General features: G+C 60.9%; 1 protein-coding gene across 1 annotated transcript; it reads right to left on the bottom strand.

Moving 5' to 3' along the window:
• Positions 1-2,290: 2,290 nt before the first annotated feature.
• Positions 2,291-4,357, bottom strand: LOC136303567 (serine/threonine-protein kinase pim-1-like). The gene is made up of 5 exons (XM_066207200.1): positions 3,812-4,357; positions 3,635-3,685; positions 3,089-3,455; positions 2,695-2,871; positions 2,291-2,448 (listed from the first exon to the last, which is right to left on the bottom strand). Exons 1-5 carry the CDS (start codon positions 4,355-4,357, stop codon positions 2,291-2,293), a joined length of 1,299 nt encoding a protein of 432 aa, XP_066063297.1.
• Between the last annotated feature and the right edge of the window lie 9,467 nt (positions 4,358-13,824).

Genomic DNA, 13,824 nt, shown 5'->3' on the forward strand with positions numbered 1-13,824 from the left:
CCTTGCACAACCCCCAGGAGCCCAGGGCTGCCATCTCAAGTCCCTGCGGGCCCTGAGGGCTCCCGGGTGCCTCAGGCTGCTGTGACACCGCTGCCCACGGGAGGGAACAGTGGCGGGGGCTGTGCTCAAAGTCAGCTCCATGTGCTGCTGCTGCTGCTGCTGCTGCTGCGGGGGTCGTTTGCCCAGCCCTGCCCCAGACTGAGGGATCGGATCCAGGCCCTGCTGCTGCTCCCTGGGGATCAGGCACAGTTTGGTTGTCGCCGTCAGGGCCAGCAGAAGCCGTGGCCGGAGCAGCGGGTGCTGACAGTGCCCCGAGGCCCGGGGCCGGAGGTGTTCCTGTGCTGGGGGCTGGCCGGAGCTGCCCCTTGTTCTCCCTCTGCCTCCCGCAGAGCTGGGCCGGGCACAAGTGGGGCAGCACAGCAAACAGGGAGCCTGCCAGTCTCTTCCAGCCCTGTCTGCTCAGAGTTTGGGCCTTGGAGCTGCAGCTGGACACAGGCAGCTGCTCCTGCTCCCTCTGCGTGTCCCCGTGTTCAGCAGTGCTGCTCCATCAGTCTGTGCCCAGCAACGGGGAAAAGCCTCAGCCCTGCAGGGCCAGGAGCTGCCGGGCTCTGCCTGGGGAGCTGCTCCACACGGGAACCAGCAGCAAAGGACATTCCTTCCCTAGGACAAGTTTTCTATTAAGGAAAGAAAAAAAAAGAAAATTAAAAACAACACAGAAAAAAAGTGGAAGATAAAAACAAAACCCAAGTGCAACGTAGTAAAAATACTTTATAGCTTTGGATAAAGAGATAACTGAACTTTTTCAAATGAGATCTCCATTATTTACTCCATAAATGTGCTGATGGCATGGATCCATCCTGCTGACCTCAGCAGCCTTTTAAAAAAGATTTTGTGGTTTGTTTCCAGTATTATCTTAAATTGTGATTGAAGCAATAGGAAATTGCTTTGTGCCCCGCCAGCTCCAAGCAGGACTGGGAATCTAAACTTTGCCAAACCCCAAATCCTTTACAAGACGACCTTCCTTCTCACCCTGTGAATGAGCTGCACATTCCCTTTGAAACTGTCAGGGGTTTCTTAAAGACGCAAAGTCCCACTTACAGCTTTTTGCTCTGCTTGGGAAGTGCAGAAGGGCAATTCTTCATCCATCCGCTCCAGACTGCACTGCCTTAGGAACGCCGTCCACTCGCCAGGTTTTGCTCACTTGTGGCACTTCTGGAGGAGGAAGAAAGGGCAGTTGCACGATTCCAGCCAAAAAAGGAATGAAGAGCGGGGCAGACAAAACATCCTGTGGAGATCCAGGCGTTCAGCTGGAAGTGTGGAGTGCTTGGGTTCTTGCCAATTGGATGTGGATCCCTCACTGCAATCTCTTGGCCTGCAGGAGAGTCTCACTCACCTGCAAAAGCAGAGAGCTCACTCGGTGGGCTCAGAATGGGCTGGTCTGATGCAAAGCTGTCAGAGCAATGTGAGGGCAGAGCCAGCCCAGCCGTGCCTGGGGCTGAGCCCAGCAGAGCCCTGGCAGAGCCCAGAGCAGCCTCAGCACCCGCAGAGCCCGGCTGGAAGGAGAGAAACCAGAAAGTGCCCGTCAGCCGAAGGCTCCTGTCCCCTCGTCCCGAGCGCCCGCAGTGCCCAGGCCACGCTGGCCGTGCTCAGAGCTGGGCCCAAAGCTGCCCATCACTGCTGCCTTTGGGGGCAGAGCAGGAGGGCAGGACACGTGCCCAGCCTGCAGCCGGCCACGGCACATCCAGCCCTCAGCAGCTGCGCAGAGCCAAAAGGCAGCTTGACGGCCGAGTGAAGAATCTGTGGCGTCTGCCCCAGCAAAGGGAGGAACCTTTGGTGCCCGGCCAGGCCGTGCCATGCCCACATCTGGGAGCATCCCCCCAGCTGTGGACTCACCTGCAAATTGGGCCCCAGGGAGCGTGTCTGAAGAGGGTGCCAGAATCCAAGTCGATCATCTTCAGCTGCCGGTGGCCAGGTCGAGGAAGAGCTTGGCATCCTTGGGGTTGTCCTTGGTGTCTCCAGCAGCAGCCCCACCTGATAAAGCTTCTCCAGGGGCTCCTCCTTCCCTGGGGGCCAGACCAGGCTGTCAGTGCTCTGCCCAGGGCCCCAGGCACCAACGAACCAGGACAAGCATAACTAGGGTGGATGGTGGCCACCAGTGCTTGCTACACCAGGTCTCCAGCTCCGCCCCAGCACAGATGTTCCCATCTGGTCATCCCTGCTCAGAGCTACAGGCAGGACAAAAACACTCTGGTTTTCTTTAGCACTGATTGCCATGAGATGTGTGGAGCTCTTACCTGTCAGGTCTTTGGATCAAACTGTGCACATGGACCTCTCCCATCTTCTTGGGACGATGAACACCCTGCAGCCAAGGATCACTGAAGAGGTCTTCTAAGGATGGCCTGTCCAAGGGTTGCATGGACAAACACCTCCTGATAACATTTTGGCACTCTGAAGAGAGAAACCAGAAACCAGCAGTCAGTTGGAGAAGGATCCCGTCTGCTTTGCCCCTCCATTCCCATGCCCAGGCCATGCTGGGTGTGCCCAGAGCTGTGCCTAAACTTCCCCATGGATTCTCTGTTTGGAGGAGAGCAGGACATGTGCCACCTCCTCAGCAGCCGCCAGAGCAGGGTGCTCATCAGCCTGCTGCTGTCTCCCAGCACCGGGATTCCCCTGTGCCCAGAGATGAGGACCCACCTTGAGAGAGCCATCGTGGGAACAAGATGCGCCCCCAGATGAACTGCTGGCCCCTCCTGAACGGGTGCTTCCCCATGACCAGGTGGTACAGCAGGAGGCCCAGGGACCAGATCGTCGCTGCCTCGCCGTGGTAGCGTTGGTGGTGGATCCACTCTGGTGGGCTGTAGGGCAGGGTTCCTATGGAACACAGACGGAGTTCATCAGGGGATGCTGCAACTCCTAAAGCCTCGCCCCGGCATCCCTGGGCGTGTGGGGGCTGGCCCCCTCCCGCCTCCACCCAAAAGCAACTTGGCTCAAGAAATAACGCTGCTCCTAGCAGCGAGAGGGGGAAGCCGCGGTGCTACAGCCAGGCTGGGCCGTGAGATGCCCAGGAACATCCCCTGAGAGGGCTCACCTGCAAATTGCCTGTAGGCTGTGTCTTGGAGGAAGGCGCCACAGCCAAAGTCGATGAGTTTGAGCTGCCCGGTGGCCAGGTCGAGCAGGATGTTCTCGGGCTTGATGTCGCGGTGCAGGACCCCGCAGCTGGTGCAGTGCCGCACGGCCTCCAGCACCTGGCGGAACAGCCCCCGCGCCTCCTCCTCCGGCAGGAACCTCCGCTCCGCCAGGAAACCCGAGAGGTCCTGGCACCGCTCCGGACGCTCCAGCACCAACAGGAAGCTGTTGGGGAGCTCAACCCACTCCAGCAGCTGAATGATGCCACCACATCCAGAGGACAGCCTGTCCAGCAGCACGATTTCCAGGGGCGCACGGGCGCCGTTGGGCTGCCGAAGGACCACGATGCCGTCAGTGGGGCTGAGGCTGTGCCAGGGCTCGGGAACCCCTCACCCAGCCCCGGATGCTCTGGGCCCCCCGCTCAGCCCACGCCCGCTCTCCCTGCAGGGCTCCCGCCGGCTCTTCCCCTGCCGGGCCCCAGCTTCTCCCGCCGGCCCCGCTCACTCACCAGCTCGCCCCAGTGCTGGACGCGGGCCCGGGGCACGCATTTGATGGCCACCTGCGAGCAAAGGCCAGCAGCGGGCTCAGCTCGCCGCCTGCCCCGCCGCGCCCCGATCTTCTCCTCCTCCTCCTCCGCCCTCCTCCTCCTCCTCCTCCTCCGCCCGCCGCCAGCCCCGCCGCTCACCGGGGCGCCGTCCGAGAGCCGCGTCCCCGAGTAGACGCTGCCGAAGCCTCCGCGCCCCAGCAGCGAACGCAGCCGGTACCGGTCCTGCAGGGCCTCCCGCGCCTCCCCTGCGGGCGACACGCGGCCCTCAGCGCTCGGCCCGGGGCCAGACACGGCCCCCGAGCGCCCCCCGAGCGCCCCGGGCCGGGCATCCCCACCCGCCCCGGGCCCCGGCGGCTCGAGGCCGGCGGCTGCGCTGCCGAGCGGCGGAGCTCGGGCCGGGGAAGCCGCGGCGGAGGCGGCGGGAGCGGCCGCGCCGCGTGTGTCCTTAGCGGGGCCCGGGAGGAGCCGGGGCCGGGGCCGGGGTCGGGGCCGGGGCCGGGGCCGGGGCCGGGGCCGGGGCCGGGGCCGGGGCCAGGCTCGGGACAGGCGCAGCCAAAGCGCAGCGATGCCGCCCCGGCCCCAGGCACTGATGCCCGCCCAGCACCGCCACAGCCAGCACCGCCAGAGCCGGGCGGAGCCCAGACCGCGGCGGGACGCCCGGGGCCGGGGGCGGGCCCGGGGCATGGCCCAGCCCTGCGGGGGGAGAGGGAGAGGCCGGGACGGGGACGCCGAGAGGGGCCGGGGAGGTCGGGAAAGGGACACCGGGAGAGGCTGCGGGACAGCGAGACAGAGTGCGGGACAGCGGGAGAGGGAGAGGAGGAACAAGAGAGGGACGGGGACGGGTCGTAGACGCCGTAGACGCCGTAGACTCGCTGCTGCCGCTGCTGCTGCCGCTGCCGCCGCTGCAACTGGAGCCCTGGGGCCGTTTGTCCGCGTGTCCGTTCCACGCTCCAGCCCCGCGCTCCCCGGGGGCAGCCCCCGAGCCGCTCCAAACACGGCAACTTGGCCGTGCTGAGCCCACATCCAGAGGCCTGACTCCTGCGCCGTGGCAGAGGAATTCCCTCGGTCGCTGCTGTGCATTGTCCCTGCTGAGGCTCAGACACTGTCAGGACACATTCCCTGGTTGTAGGATTCGTGCCCGACCCAAGCACTACGCTTATGTCTCCAGCGTTACTTTGCAGCAAAAACAGGGGAAGGCAAACTCTGTGTACAGCCCATGGTATTTTCGAGTGTCTAAAACTCACTAAGTCATCGATCTGAGAGGTGAGACCCATTTGGAATTAATGGCATGGAGAAGTAGTGCAACACGGAAAAGGGGAGCATAGAAATAAATAGAGGAAAAGCTCTTGCTTTATTTCTTGCGTTTTCATTTCACTTCTGGAAAGCTGTTGCAGTTTTCCAGCAACCTTCACCACAGTCCCAGCTGCTCTTTTCAAGAACCTTTGGTGGAGAACGAGGTCGAGCTTCTGGCACAAGATGCGCCACCAACTGCAGCTTCTCCTGGATTTCCATACTGAGTGCAGCACGACTTTTGCAGCAAAGCAGGACAAATGTTTGGTAAACTTTACGATTTGTCCTTTCTTTTTTCCTTGTGGACTGGGGAGTTGTGCCACTGGTAAGGTTTTCCTTGTTACTGTTTTAATCCAAGAAAACAGGAGGTGGCACCAGCACTTGTTGGGGAATGCAACCCTGACTGAATCCAGAGACAGAATCTCCCTGACACTGTGTGAGCTCCCCGGGCTGGGCTCAGGTTCCTGCTGGGACTCTGCAGAGAGCTCCAGCTGGGATCAGCAGCAGCTGGAAATACCTCTGGGCATCTCCCTTTTCTGCTGCTCAGAGGAAGCAATGAAGTGAGCCAAGAAGTTCTGGTTTTTCTTTCTCCGGGTGCATTTTTTCATTGTGTTTGACACCCCAGCGGCAATTTTTGTGATGGCCTCTCTAAGTTGATTCTATTTCAGCAGCACCAGCAGCAGGGCTGTGTTGGAGCGCTGCAAATGTGGCCTGTGTGGCTTTAATTCCCCTCGACTTAGTGCCCGGGGACTTGGGAGCATTTCAATCTCTTCTTTGCACGGTGCCGGCAACAGAAAGACTGAGTTCACTGTCACAAAAGCACAGCGGGCAGCAAGGATGGAAAAAGGCAATTGCAGTTGTCCTGATAAAATCCAGTCGGCAGCCAGAGGGGTGCAGCAGCCGCCGCGATCTCCAATTGCCAAGGCAAAGGCAGCAGCAGCCTCCTGCCGTCACCTCGGGCTGAGTGAAACAGTGCTGAAAACAGCGCTGGAAGCCGACCCTTCCTTTCTCTGGAGGCTGGGTCGGGGCAGCACAGGCGGGCCCTGAGCAGTCTGGGCTGTTGGCGGGTGAGCGTTGCTCCAGGCCGCAGTGGAGCCGGACAAAGGCCTTGGAAGGCGAGGCAGGAGCAGGTGGGAAGGGGCCGGCGCTGCTGCTGCTCCTGCCCGGGAGCCCCGGCCGGGCCGGGCCGGCGCCCGCTGCGCTGCGGCTCCTGCTGCTGCCAGAGCCGGGCGGGCCTCGGGGACAGGGAATGGACACGGGGGGACAGCAAAGGCCGGCGGGGCTGCGGGGATGCTGGTGCTGGGGCCAGCGCCGGCACGGAGCTTCGGCCGCAGTTGACCCGGAGGGAACCGCTGGGCAAAGGCTCCATTTCAGCCTTTCTTTCCTCACGGCTGCGAAACGACCGAAATAAAAGGAGAACCAGCAGGGCCCGGCCCCTTCTCCTTCGGGAGGAGCTCCACGCCTGGGGCCGGGAGGGGCCCTGAGGGGCCGGGAGGGGCAATGAAGGGCCATGAAGGGCTGTCGGGGGCCAGGAGAGGTTCTGTGTAGCCAGGAGGGGTTTGAGGGGCCGTGAGGAGCCTCAGCCCCGGCAGCAGCGGGGTCCCACCGTGTCCCCAGGGCAGGGCAGCCGTGAGGGGCCGCGAGTGCAGACGTGGCAGCAGAGCGGGCTTGGGGCACCTCCGGGAGGGGATGAGAGCCTTCCCCAGCTCCAAACCACACCAAACCCACCACTAACAGGATTTCCCATCTTTAGAATCCACTGGCAACTTGGAGTCCACTGAACCGTTTAATCCCAGTGGAAAATGCAAGGGAATTTTCCTAATGACTTACATCCAGCCTTGGTTAATCGTGTCTAAGATTTAAAAATCTGACCAGTGAAAAGTAACACTAATAAATAATAAGAACAATAGCAAGAAATAAACTCCCAAATCCCAACAGTCAGCACCACACCAAAATGACCAACCTCATTTTTCTTTACTAGCACAAGGTTCACGAAAACAAATGCTGTTAACTTTCTCCACCTCACATCTTCCCCACCAGACAAATGAGGCCGTTTGCAGTGTTTAATACAAGTCACAATGGAGGGCTGGAGGGAAGAACGGGGAGACACCACCAATTTACATGTCAAACCCAGCGGTCCAGCTTCAAAGTGGAGAGAATAAAATGGAATGGGGGCAGGGGCTGGTCAGATGTTCCTCTAAAGGATGGCAAAATCACCTCCAAGTGAACAGGAGGGGAAAATCAATCCCTATAAACCACCCAGGGTGTTCAGGGACTCAGCTGTGAGGAGCTGGACATGGACAGAGGCATCTGGAACAGTTCTTTCCTCAGGCTGAGCTCTCCAGCCTGGCCCTGAAGTTAATCAAGTGCTTTCCCAGAGCATTCCATGGTTGCCAACCACCCTTCAAGATGTGGCTCACAGGAGCAGAGAACCTTTCTCAAGGTTCTGAGCAGAAAAAGTGGCAAGAGATGCCCAATTCAGAGCTCTGTTTAAAAACCTGGAAAATAAAAATCAGTTGAACTCTGAAGCCCAGCGGTGGCTCCCAGAATCTCAGAGCCAAGGGAAAACGGGAAAGGCTTTTTACAAGAACCAACGCTGAAGAGCTCCCAGATGAATGTGTGTGACATTTTGAGAGGCTTCCAGTTTTCCACAGTTTTCCTTGAATTGTTGAAATTGATTTTGCCTTTGCCTCCTCTTGCACTAAAGGAGCCTCATTTCAGCACCAGGAAGGCAAAGCTCATTCCTGGCCCTGGCTGCTGCTGTCCGTGCAGCATTTCCATCCCTCCCGTGGCCTCTTCCCTCAGGGTCCCTGCAGCAGCAGCTGCCGGAGCAGCACATGGAAGCTGCAGATGGAAGTGCTGCCCACCCCAGCCTGAAGCTGCACAAGGATCCTGCTGCCAGGAACCCCAATATTCCCTCCCAGGGGCCCTGCAAACAGTCACCAATTTTCAGAAGAGCAGTGTGGACAGCAGCTGCACCTGGCCGTTATCCTCTATGAAAGGAAGAAAAAAAGACCTCAGCATCGGCTGCTCGGGGCTCAGCTGGGCGTGAGCCTGCAAACCCACAGGGCACCAAGTGTTTGGTGGGCACACAGTGGCCGTGGCTGGGGGCACAGAGCCTTGCATGGTCAGAGAGTGGCAGGAGCACCGCAACCAGCTGCAGGGCGACAGGGCTGGGTCTCAGCATGTCCTTGTCCAAAACTGCAAAGCTGAGCATCACGGCCGTCATCCTGACTGACTGTTCATCTGTGTCCCGCAGGAGCTCCACAAAATGTTCAGTCAGGGGCCACACGTTTTTGGCCTGTGAGGAACACAAGTCGTGAAACGCCGCCCTGGTGCCAACAGGGCCCAGAGGCCAAAGGCCTGTCCCGAGGTCCTCGGGCAGCCGAACCAGGAGGCAGGAGAGCTGGGAGCAGCTGCCTGAGCTCTCGAAGCCCAGCCAAGCCCAAGCGACTGCATTCCCCAGCTCAGCTCCAGCCACTGCCCCCTTGTCACCATTGAGGGAGGGATCCTCAGTGAGCTCGAGAAGGGCCCTGAGCGCAAGGTTACACCTTTCCCTGCACTCACTCCGCAGGTACTTTGGGGGAGCGCCAGAGCAGCCGGCTGGCAGGAACATGGCAGCTCCCCAGGGGCTGCTTGTGGCCTCTGACACCCAATTCCTCAGGGCTTCCCACCAGCCCAGCCCCTCAGAGTCTCCCCCAGCCCGGCCAGCCTGCCCGGCAGCAGAGGCGCAGCCCCACAGCAGCTCCCGAGGAGCCCGATCAAGAGGCACCGCGGAGCCCTCAGCAATCCGGCCAGCAGCACACGGGCAGGAGGACACAGACGGCGGTTCCTGGCTGGCACAGGGCTTGTGGCCATCTCCAGGCTCCGGCCTCGCAGGGATGCCCACAGCTCCGGCCCCCGCCCACGCGCTCTCTCGGCAGTGCAAAGGCTTCCGCAGGACCACCGAGGGCCGAGGGGCTTCTGGCCATTTTCCCTGCAAGGCTGCACGCCTGGGCAGCTTGCTGAGCACAAAGCACCCTTTTCCCCCTCTTCCCCTGTGCACCCAGGGCAGCAAAAGAAAAATCCTGGGAGTCCGTGTATTGTAACACATACCCTATATTTATATACTGAAGAAAAAAAAGAAGAAAAGAAGAATCCTGTAGAAGAAGAAAATCCCCGCTGGCTCAGTTGGCCCCAGCAGACAGAGTGTCCCAGGTCAGCTCTCCGCAGAGCTCCAGCAGCGCAGCCAGCCCAGGCCCGACAGTCGAGGCCGTGTCTTCCGTGCCCTGCGGAGCTGATCTCGCAGCTTCCGCAGGATGGAGTACGGAGCTCTCTGGACTGCCCGGAGGACCAAGGCTGTTTCAATGGCCAGGTTTCTGATGGCAGGGCTGCTGTCATCTGCCGTGTCTTCAAGGGCTGCAAGACAGAGGAACACGGGGCCATAGCCCTGATCAGCAGGGACACGAGGAGAGCCCCCTGCCAGGGCCAGCCCAGCCCGCTCTTGCCATGGCCACGAGGGAGCAGGGACCAAGGGCATTGAAACATTAATTTTGAAGAATTACAGACTTTAACTGGATATTGCTGAAGTAAGACAGATAGACTTCCCTTTTGATAAGCAGAAGCCGGATTTAAGGAACTGATAAATCATGGGGCCTGTCAACTTATGTTTGTGTTTTCTGACTAATCAATAGGCTTCAAGAAGCACAGTAAATTCATAAATGAAATACTCCTGGGAAAACAGGATTCAGTTGTCACGCAACACTAAAAGGTTAAAAAGTCAAAGCGAAGAAGACTCACTTACTTCATCATTTTGAGACCCCGCCCCATAAAAAAGACCACCGACCCATTTCAAAGAACAAACCACGCATGCTTAATAGCTTTTGGCTAATTACCATAGGAAGCGGGGAATGGGAGGTACTAAAGTCATGAATATACATTTGTGTTTTGGGTATTCAATCCTTCAGTACATAAAAAGACCCTGTGATCTTCTGTGAGCGCGCGTGTGTTCGGGAGCTATCCCGCACGCTGCCCGGCATCGTAATTAAACATACACTTTCTAACTCTAAACTGCCAGAGAGTCTTTTGTCCGTCATTGTTGGATATCGGCATTAGGGCGATATTCCTATTTTTTTTAATAATTCAGGATCAGCCCAAAGCTGCTGGCCATGAATCCCCGACGTGTCCCCGAATTCTCCGTGTGCTCCGCCCTCACCACCCCTCGTCCGCACAGGGAGCACAGCCCTCCGCAGCCGGGCCAGAGCGTGCGGCTTCCCCCGGCAGCCCCCGCTGACAGCCCGCTGCCCCCACTCACCCGCACAGATGAGCTCGAGCTCTTCCTTCCTTCCCCTCAGGTGCCGCCCGGCCATCCCTGGGAACACAGAGCCTGTCGGGGCCCCAGCGGCACGGCGCCCTGCCGGCGGCGCTGCCAGCCCTGTGGCCACACGGCCTCCTGCCCCGGCGGGGCTCGGCCCGGGCCCTTGCCGCACGCTGCCGCCCCAGGGCACGGCTGCCAGAGGGCGGCAGCGGCCCCGAGGGCAGGCGCGGCTCCACGGCGCCGGGCGCGGATGCCGCCGCAGCCGGGCCAGCAGCCGGGGCCGGGGCCGAGCTGCGGCGGGCCGGGGATGGGGGCTCGGGCTCGTGGCTCACCCATGAACCTGATGGCCGCCTCTCGCAGGGGCTCCTGTGGGTGCTCCAGGTAGGGCAGGGCCCGGCGCAGGTGCTCGGCCGCTCGGCTCCTGTCGTCTGCCAGCTGGAGAGAGCGGCAGCAGGGAGGGAAGGGTTGGCGCGGGGCTCAGCCCCTGGCCGGGCTCTGGCCGCGCCCAGCCCCGGCCTCCCCTGCCCGCACAGCCCCGAGGCCCGGCCAGCGGGCGCCGGCGCCGGGCTCTGCAGGGGACAGAGGGCCGGCTGCTGCCCGGGGAGGCGCGGTGCCGCCCCGCCCCGCGGCCCCGCTGGGCCGGGGCTCCGTGGGCACCGCACTCGGGGGCCTTCTCCGGGCTGAGGCCGCGGCTTTCAGTCCCTTACCAGTCCTTCGCCGAACCTCCACGTCTGATCCACCTGCAGCATCTGTTCAAGATCCCTCCTCCTCAGGAATCTGGCTGAAGAATGCAGCGTTTCCCGGGCGGCCTGGAGAGCAGCAGAGAGCCGCAGATGGCCCCACAGTTCAGGGCACAGGAGTGTCCCTGTGCCAAGGCCTGCAAGAGGCTCCAGCCTGCAAGGCTCCAGGGCAGGAGGCAGCCGAGCCCCTGCCCAGGGGGAAGCAGCAGCTCACAAGTGCTCACCTCAAGCACACACTTGTTCTGGTCATGGCAGTGGAAGGAGAGTGGGAGCAGGCTCTGGCGCACGTGTGACTTCAGCACCTTTCTTCCCTCTTCCGTTAACGAAACCATCATGTCTTGAAAGGCAAACATAGCGCACAGCTGCACCTGGCTATCATCCTGTATGAAAGGAAGGAAAAAAGACCTCATCACGGGCTGCTTCTGGCTGACCTGGGCACCAGCCTGCAAATCCACATGGCACAAAGTGTCCATGCGGCACTCGGTGGCCGTGGCTGGGGGCACAGAGCCTTACGTTGTCAAAGAGCGGCAGGAGCGCCTCAGCCAGTCTCAGGGCGATGGGGCTGGGTATCAGGACGCCATTGTACAGAAACAAATATTTCAGTAGAACAATGGTCATCCTGATGATGTCGCCATCACTTTCCTGCAGGAGCTCGATGAGGCTTTCAGTCAGGTTCCACATTTCTTTAGCCTGTGTGGAACACAAGTCTGTGTAAGCCCAGCCTGCTGCCACAGGGCTCAGAGGCCAAAGGCCTGTGTGGAAGCACTCGGGCAGCTGAAGTGGGAGGCGGGAGAGCTAGGAGCAGCTGTCTCAGCACCCAAAACTAAGGCAAGCTCAAGCAACTGCCTTCCCCAGCCCCACGCTGCCCGCACAGCCTCAGCCACTGCCCCCTTCTCACCATCAGGCGATTCTTGCCGAGCACCACGAGGCCTCTGAGTGCCAAGAGACGCCTCTCCCTGCACTCGCTCCGCAGGTTCTTGGACAGGATCTCCAGAGCGATGCCGCTGCACTTACTCAAGTTGAGGCACTGGAGGACCTGAAAGGCACAGGGCAGTGACAGGGGTCCCGGCCGACAGCAGCCCAGACCCGCACAGGGCCGGGCCCAGGCAGCAGCAGCAGCAGCAGCACAGGGCACGGGCACCGTCCCAGGCAGCTGCGGCTACGAGAGGGCACAGAGCTGGGAGGCAGCTCAGCCAGGCAGCGCTGGCCTTCAGGCTCACCTCCACAAGGAACACCAGGGCGGGCAGATCCCAGCGTGGCTGCCGTGTGCTGAGCAGCTGGAGCAGGTAGTGAATGATCCAGGAACACAAGGGTTTGGAGACAGAAGACATCTGCCTGGCAGGAGAAAAAGTAACCAACACTGTGAACCAGGGGGACAGACCTTTCCCAGGAGTGACTCCCAGAGGTCGGCTCTTTCAGCACCATCCTGCACGGCGACCTCAGGCATTTGGGAGGTGGCTCCTTGTGGGCACCCGCCTCTCCCAGCCTTTGCCAGTCTGCTTGGTGTTCTGGGGTGACAAGGCCCTCTGGCTCATCACCACAGAGACTCTGTGGGGGACCCCAAGCACAGAGCACAGATTCTGGGGGCGGCGTCGTCAAGGGGGTCTCACCTGGCCAGCAGACCCAAAGCATAGTGGTGGGTGTCAGCATGGAGCAGCTTGTCCCAGCCACGCTGGCGTTCCATTGCCACCACCACATTCTCACAGCGCATTTGGCAGAGCAGGGACTTGAGGGTCCACGCTGCAAACCTGTGTGCAGAGCAAAGCCCAGGTCACGCTGGGAGCACTGGCTCCTGCCCTGGAGATTTGGCAGGGACAGGAGGACTGGGATGGAGCACCTGTTGGGGCTGGTGGCAAGGCCGTCTCGCTCCTGGCATGCCTTCCAGAAGGTATCGATCTCCTCTGGTGGATCCAAAGTGCTGGAGAACACTTGGAAGAGCAGATGCACAAGTAGGCGGGGGAAACACAGCCTCACTTCGAGTGGGACATAGTGCTCCTGGAGGATCTTCCACATCACCGCAGTTGCCTGCAAAGGACGAATCCCCCCGACACAGTGCTGAGGTGTTGGTGTGGCAGGGCCCCAGCGTGGCATGGAGAGGCCAGGGGAGACGCAGGAGGAGCACCGGGCCCGGTGCCCCTGAAGCTGCCCCTAGGCCAGGCTTCATCCCAGCGCCTGAGGCAGGGAGATGCGGTGGGGGAAGGAGGGTGGAGAGCTGCTGGAAAGGCAGCCGTGGGGTGAGCTGGGGCCAGTTCCAGAAACTCACAGCCAGGGCAAAGACACCAGTTTTGTCCCCATCCGAGGTGCACGTGCTGTGCTCTGGCCAGTCCTCCAGCACACGGAGGAGCATCATCTGCGCCGGCTTCGCAGTGCTGGGGGAGCACAGGATGGCCTTCCACATGGACAAAGCAGCTCTGCAGGGTCAGAACTCTGTCTCAGGGCGGCCTCGGACACAGCACCGTGGCCTGGGCTGCAGGGGGGAGCTGAGCTGGCTGCCAGCTCTGCCTCTGCCCACTGGCCCTTGCCAGCAGCATGCAGGCAGCCCAGCCCTGTGGGGACAGACCCCCGAGGGGCAGGGAGGGAGCATGGCAGCAGGCTCGGGGCCTGCCATGCCAGAGCTGGAGAAGGGAGCAGCCGGAGGGCCCTGGATTTCTCCTTTGCTCAGACACCTGGGACAGGCTGTACAGGATGATGGGCTGGGGAGCCCTGAGCCCTCTGGGCAGGTGGGCCCCATACCTGTCACACGATGGGGCCACACGCAGGAGAGTCATCACCACGTCAGCAGGCTGTGCCTCGGTGAGATCCAGCAGGGTCCTGAACAGCTTGTG

The sequence above is a fragment of the Chamaea fasciata genome, unplaced genomic scaffold (genome assembly GCF_029207755.1).
Source record: "Chamaea fasciata isolate MVZ Bird 193981 ecotype frontalis unplaced genomic scaffold, bChaFas1.0.hap1 SCAF_37, whole genome shotgun sequence".
Classification (NCBI taxonomy): domain Eukaryota; kingdom Metazoa; phylum Chordata; class Aves; order Passeriformes; family Sylviidae; genus Chamaea; species Chamaea fasciata.

Coding starts and splice junctions, on each gene's coding strand:
- LOC136303567 (XM_066207200.1), bottom strand. CDS start 4,357: ATGCCCCGGGCCCGCCCCCGGCCCCGGGCGTCCCGCCGCGGTCTGGGC. Junction 3,686..3,811: donor GGCTCTCGGACGGCGCCCCG/GTGAGCGGCGGG, acceptor CTTTGCTCGCAG/GTGGCCATCAAATGCGTGCC. Junction 3,456..3,634: donor TCCAGCACTGGGGCGAGCTG/GTGAGTGAGCGG, acceptor GTCCTTCGGCAG/CCCAACGGCGCCCGTGCGCC.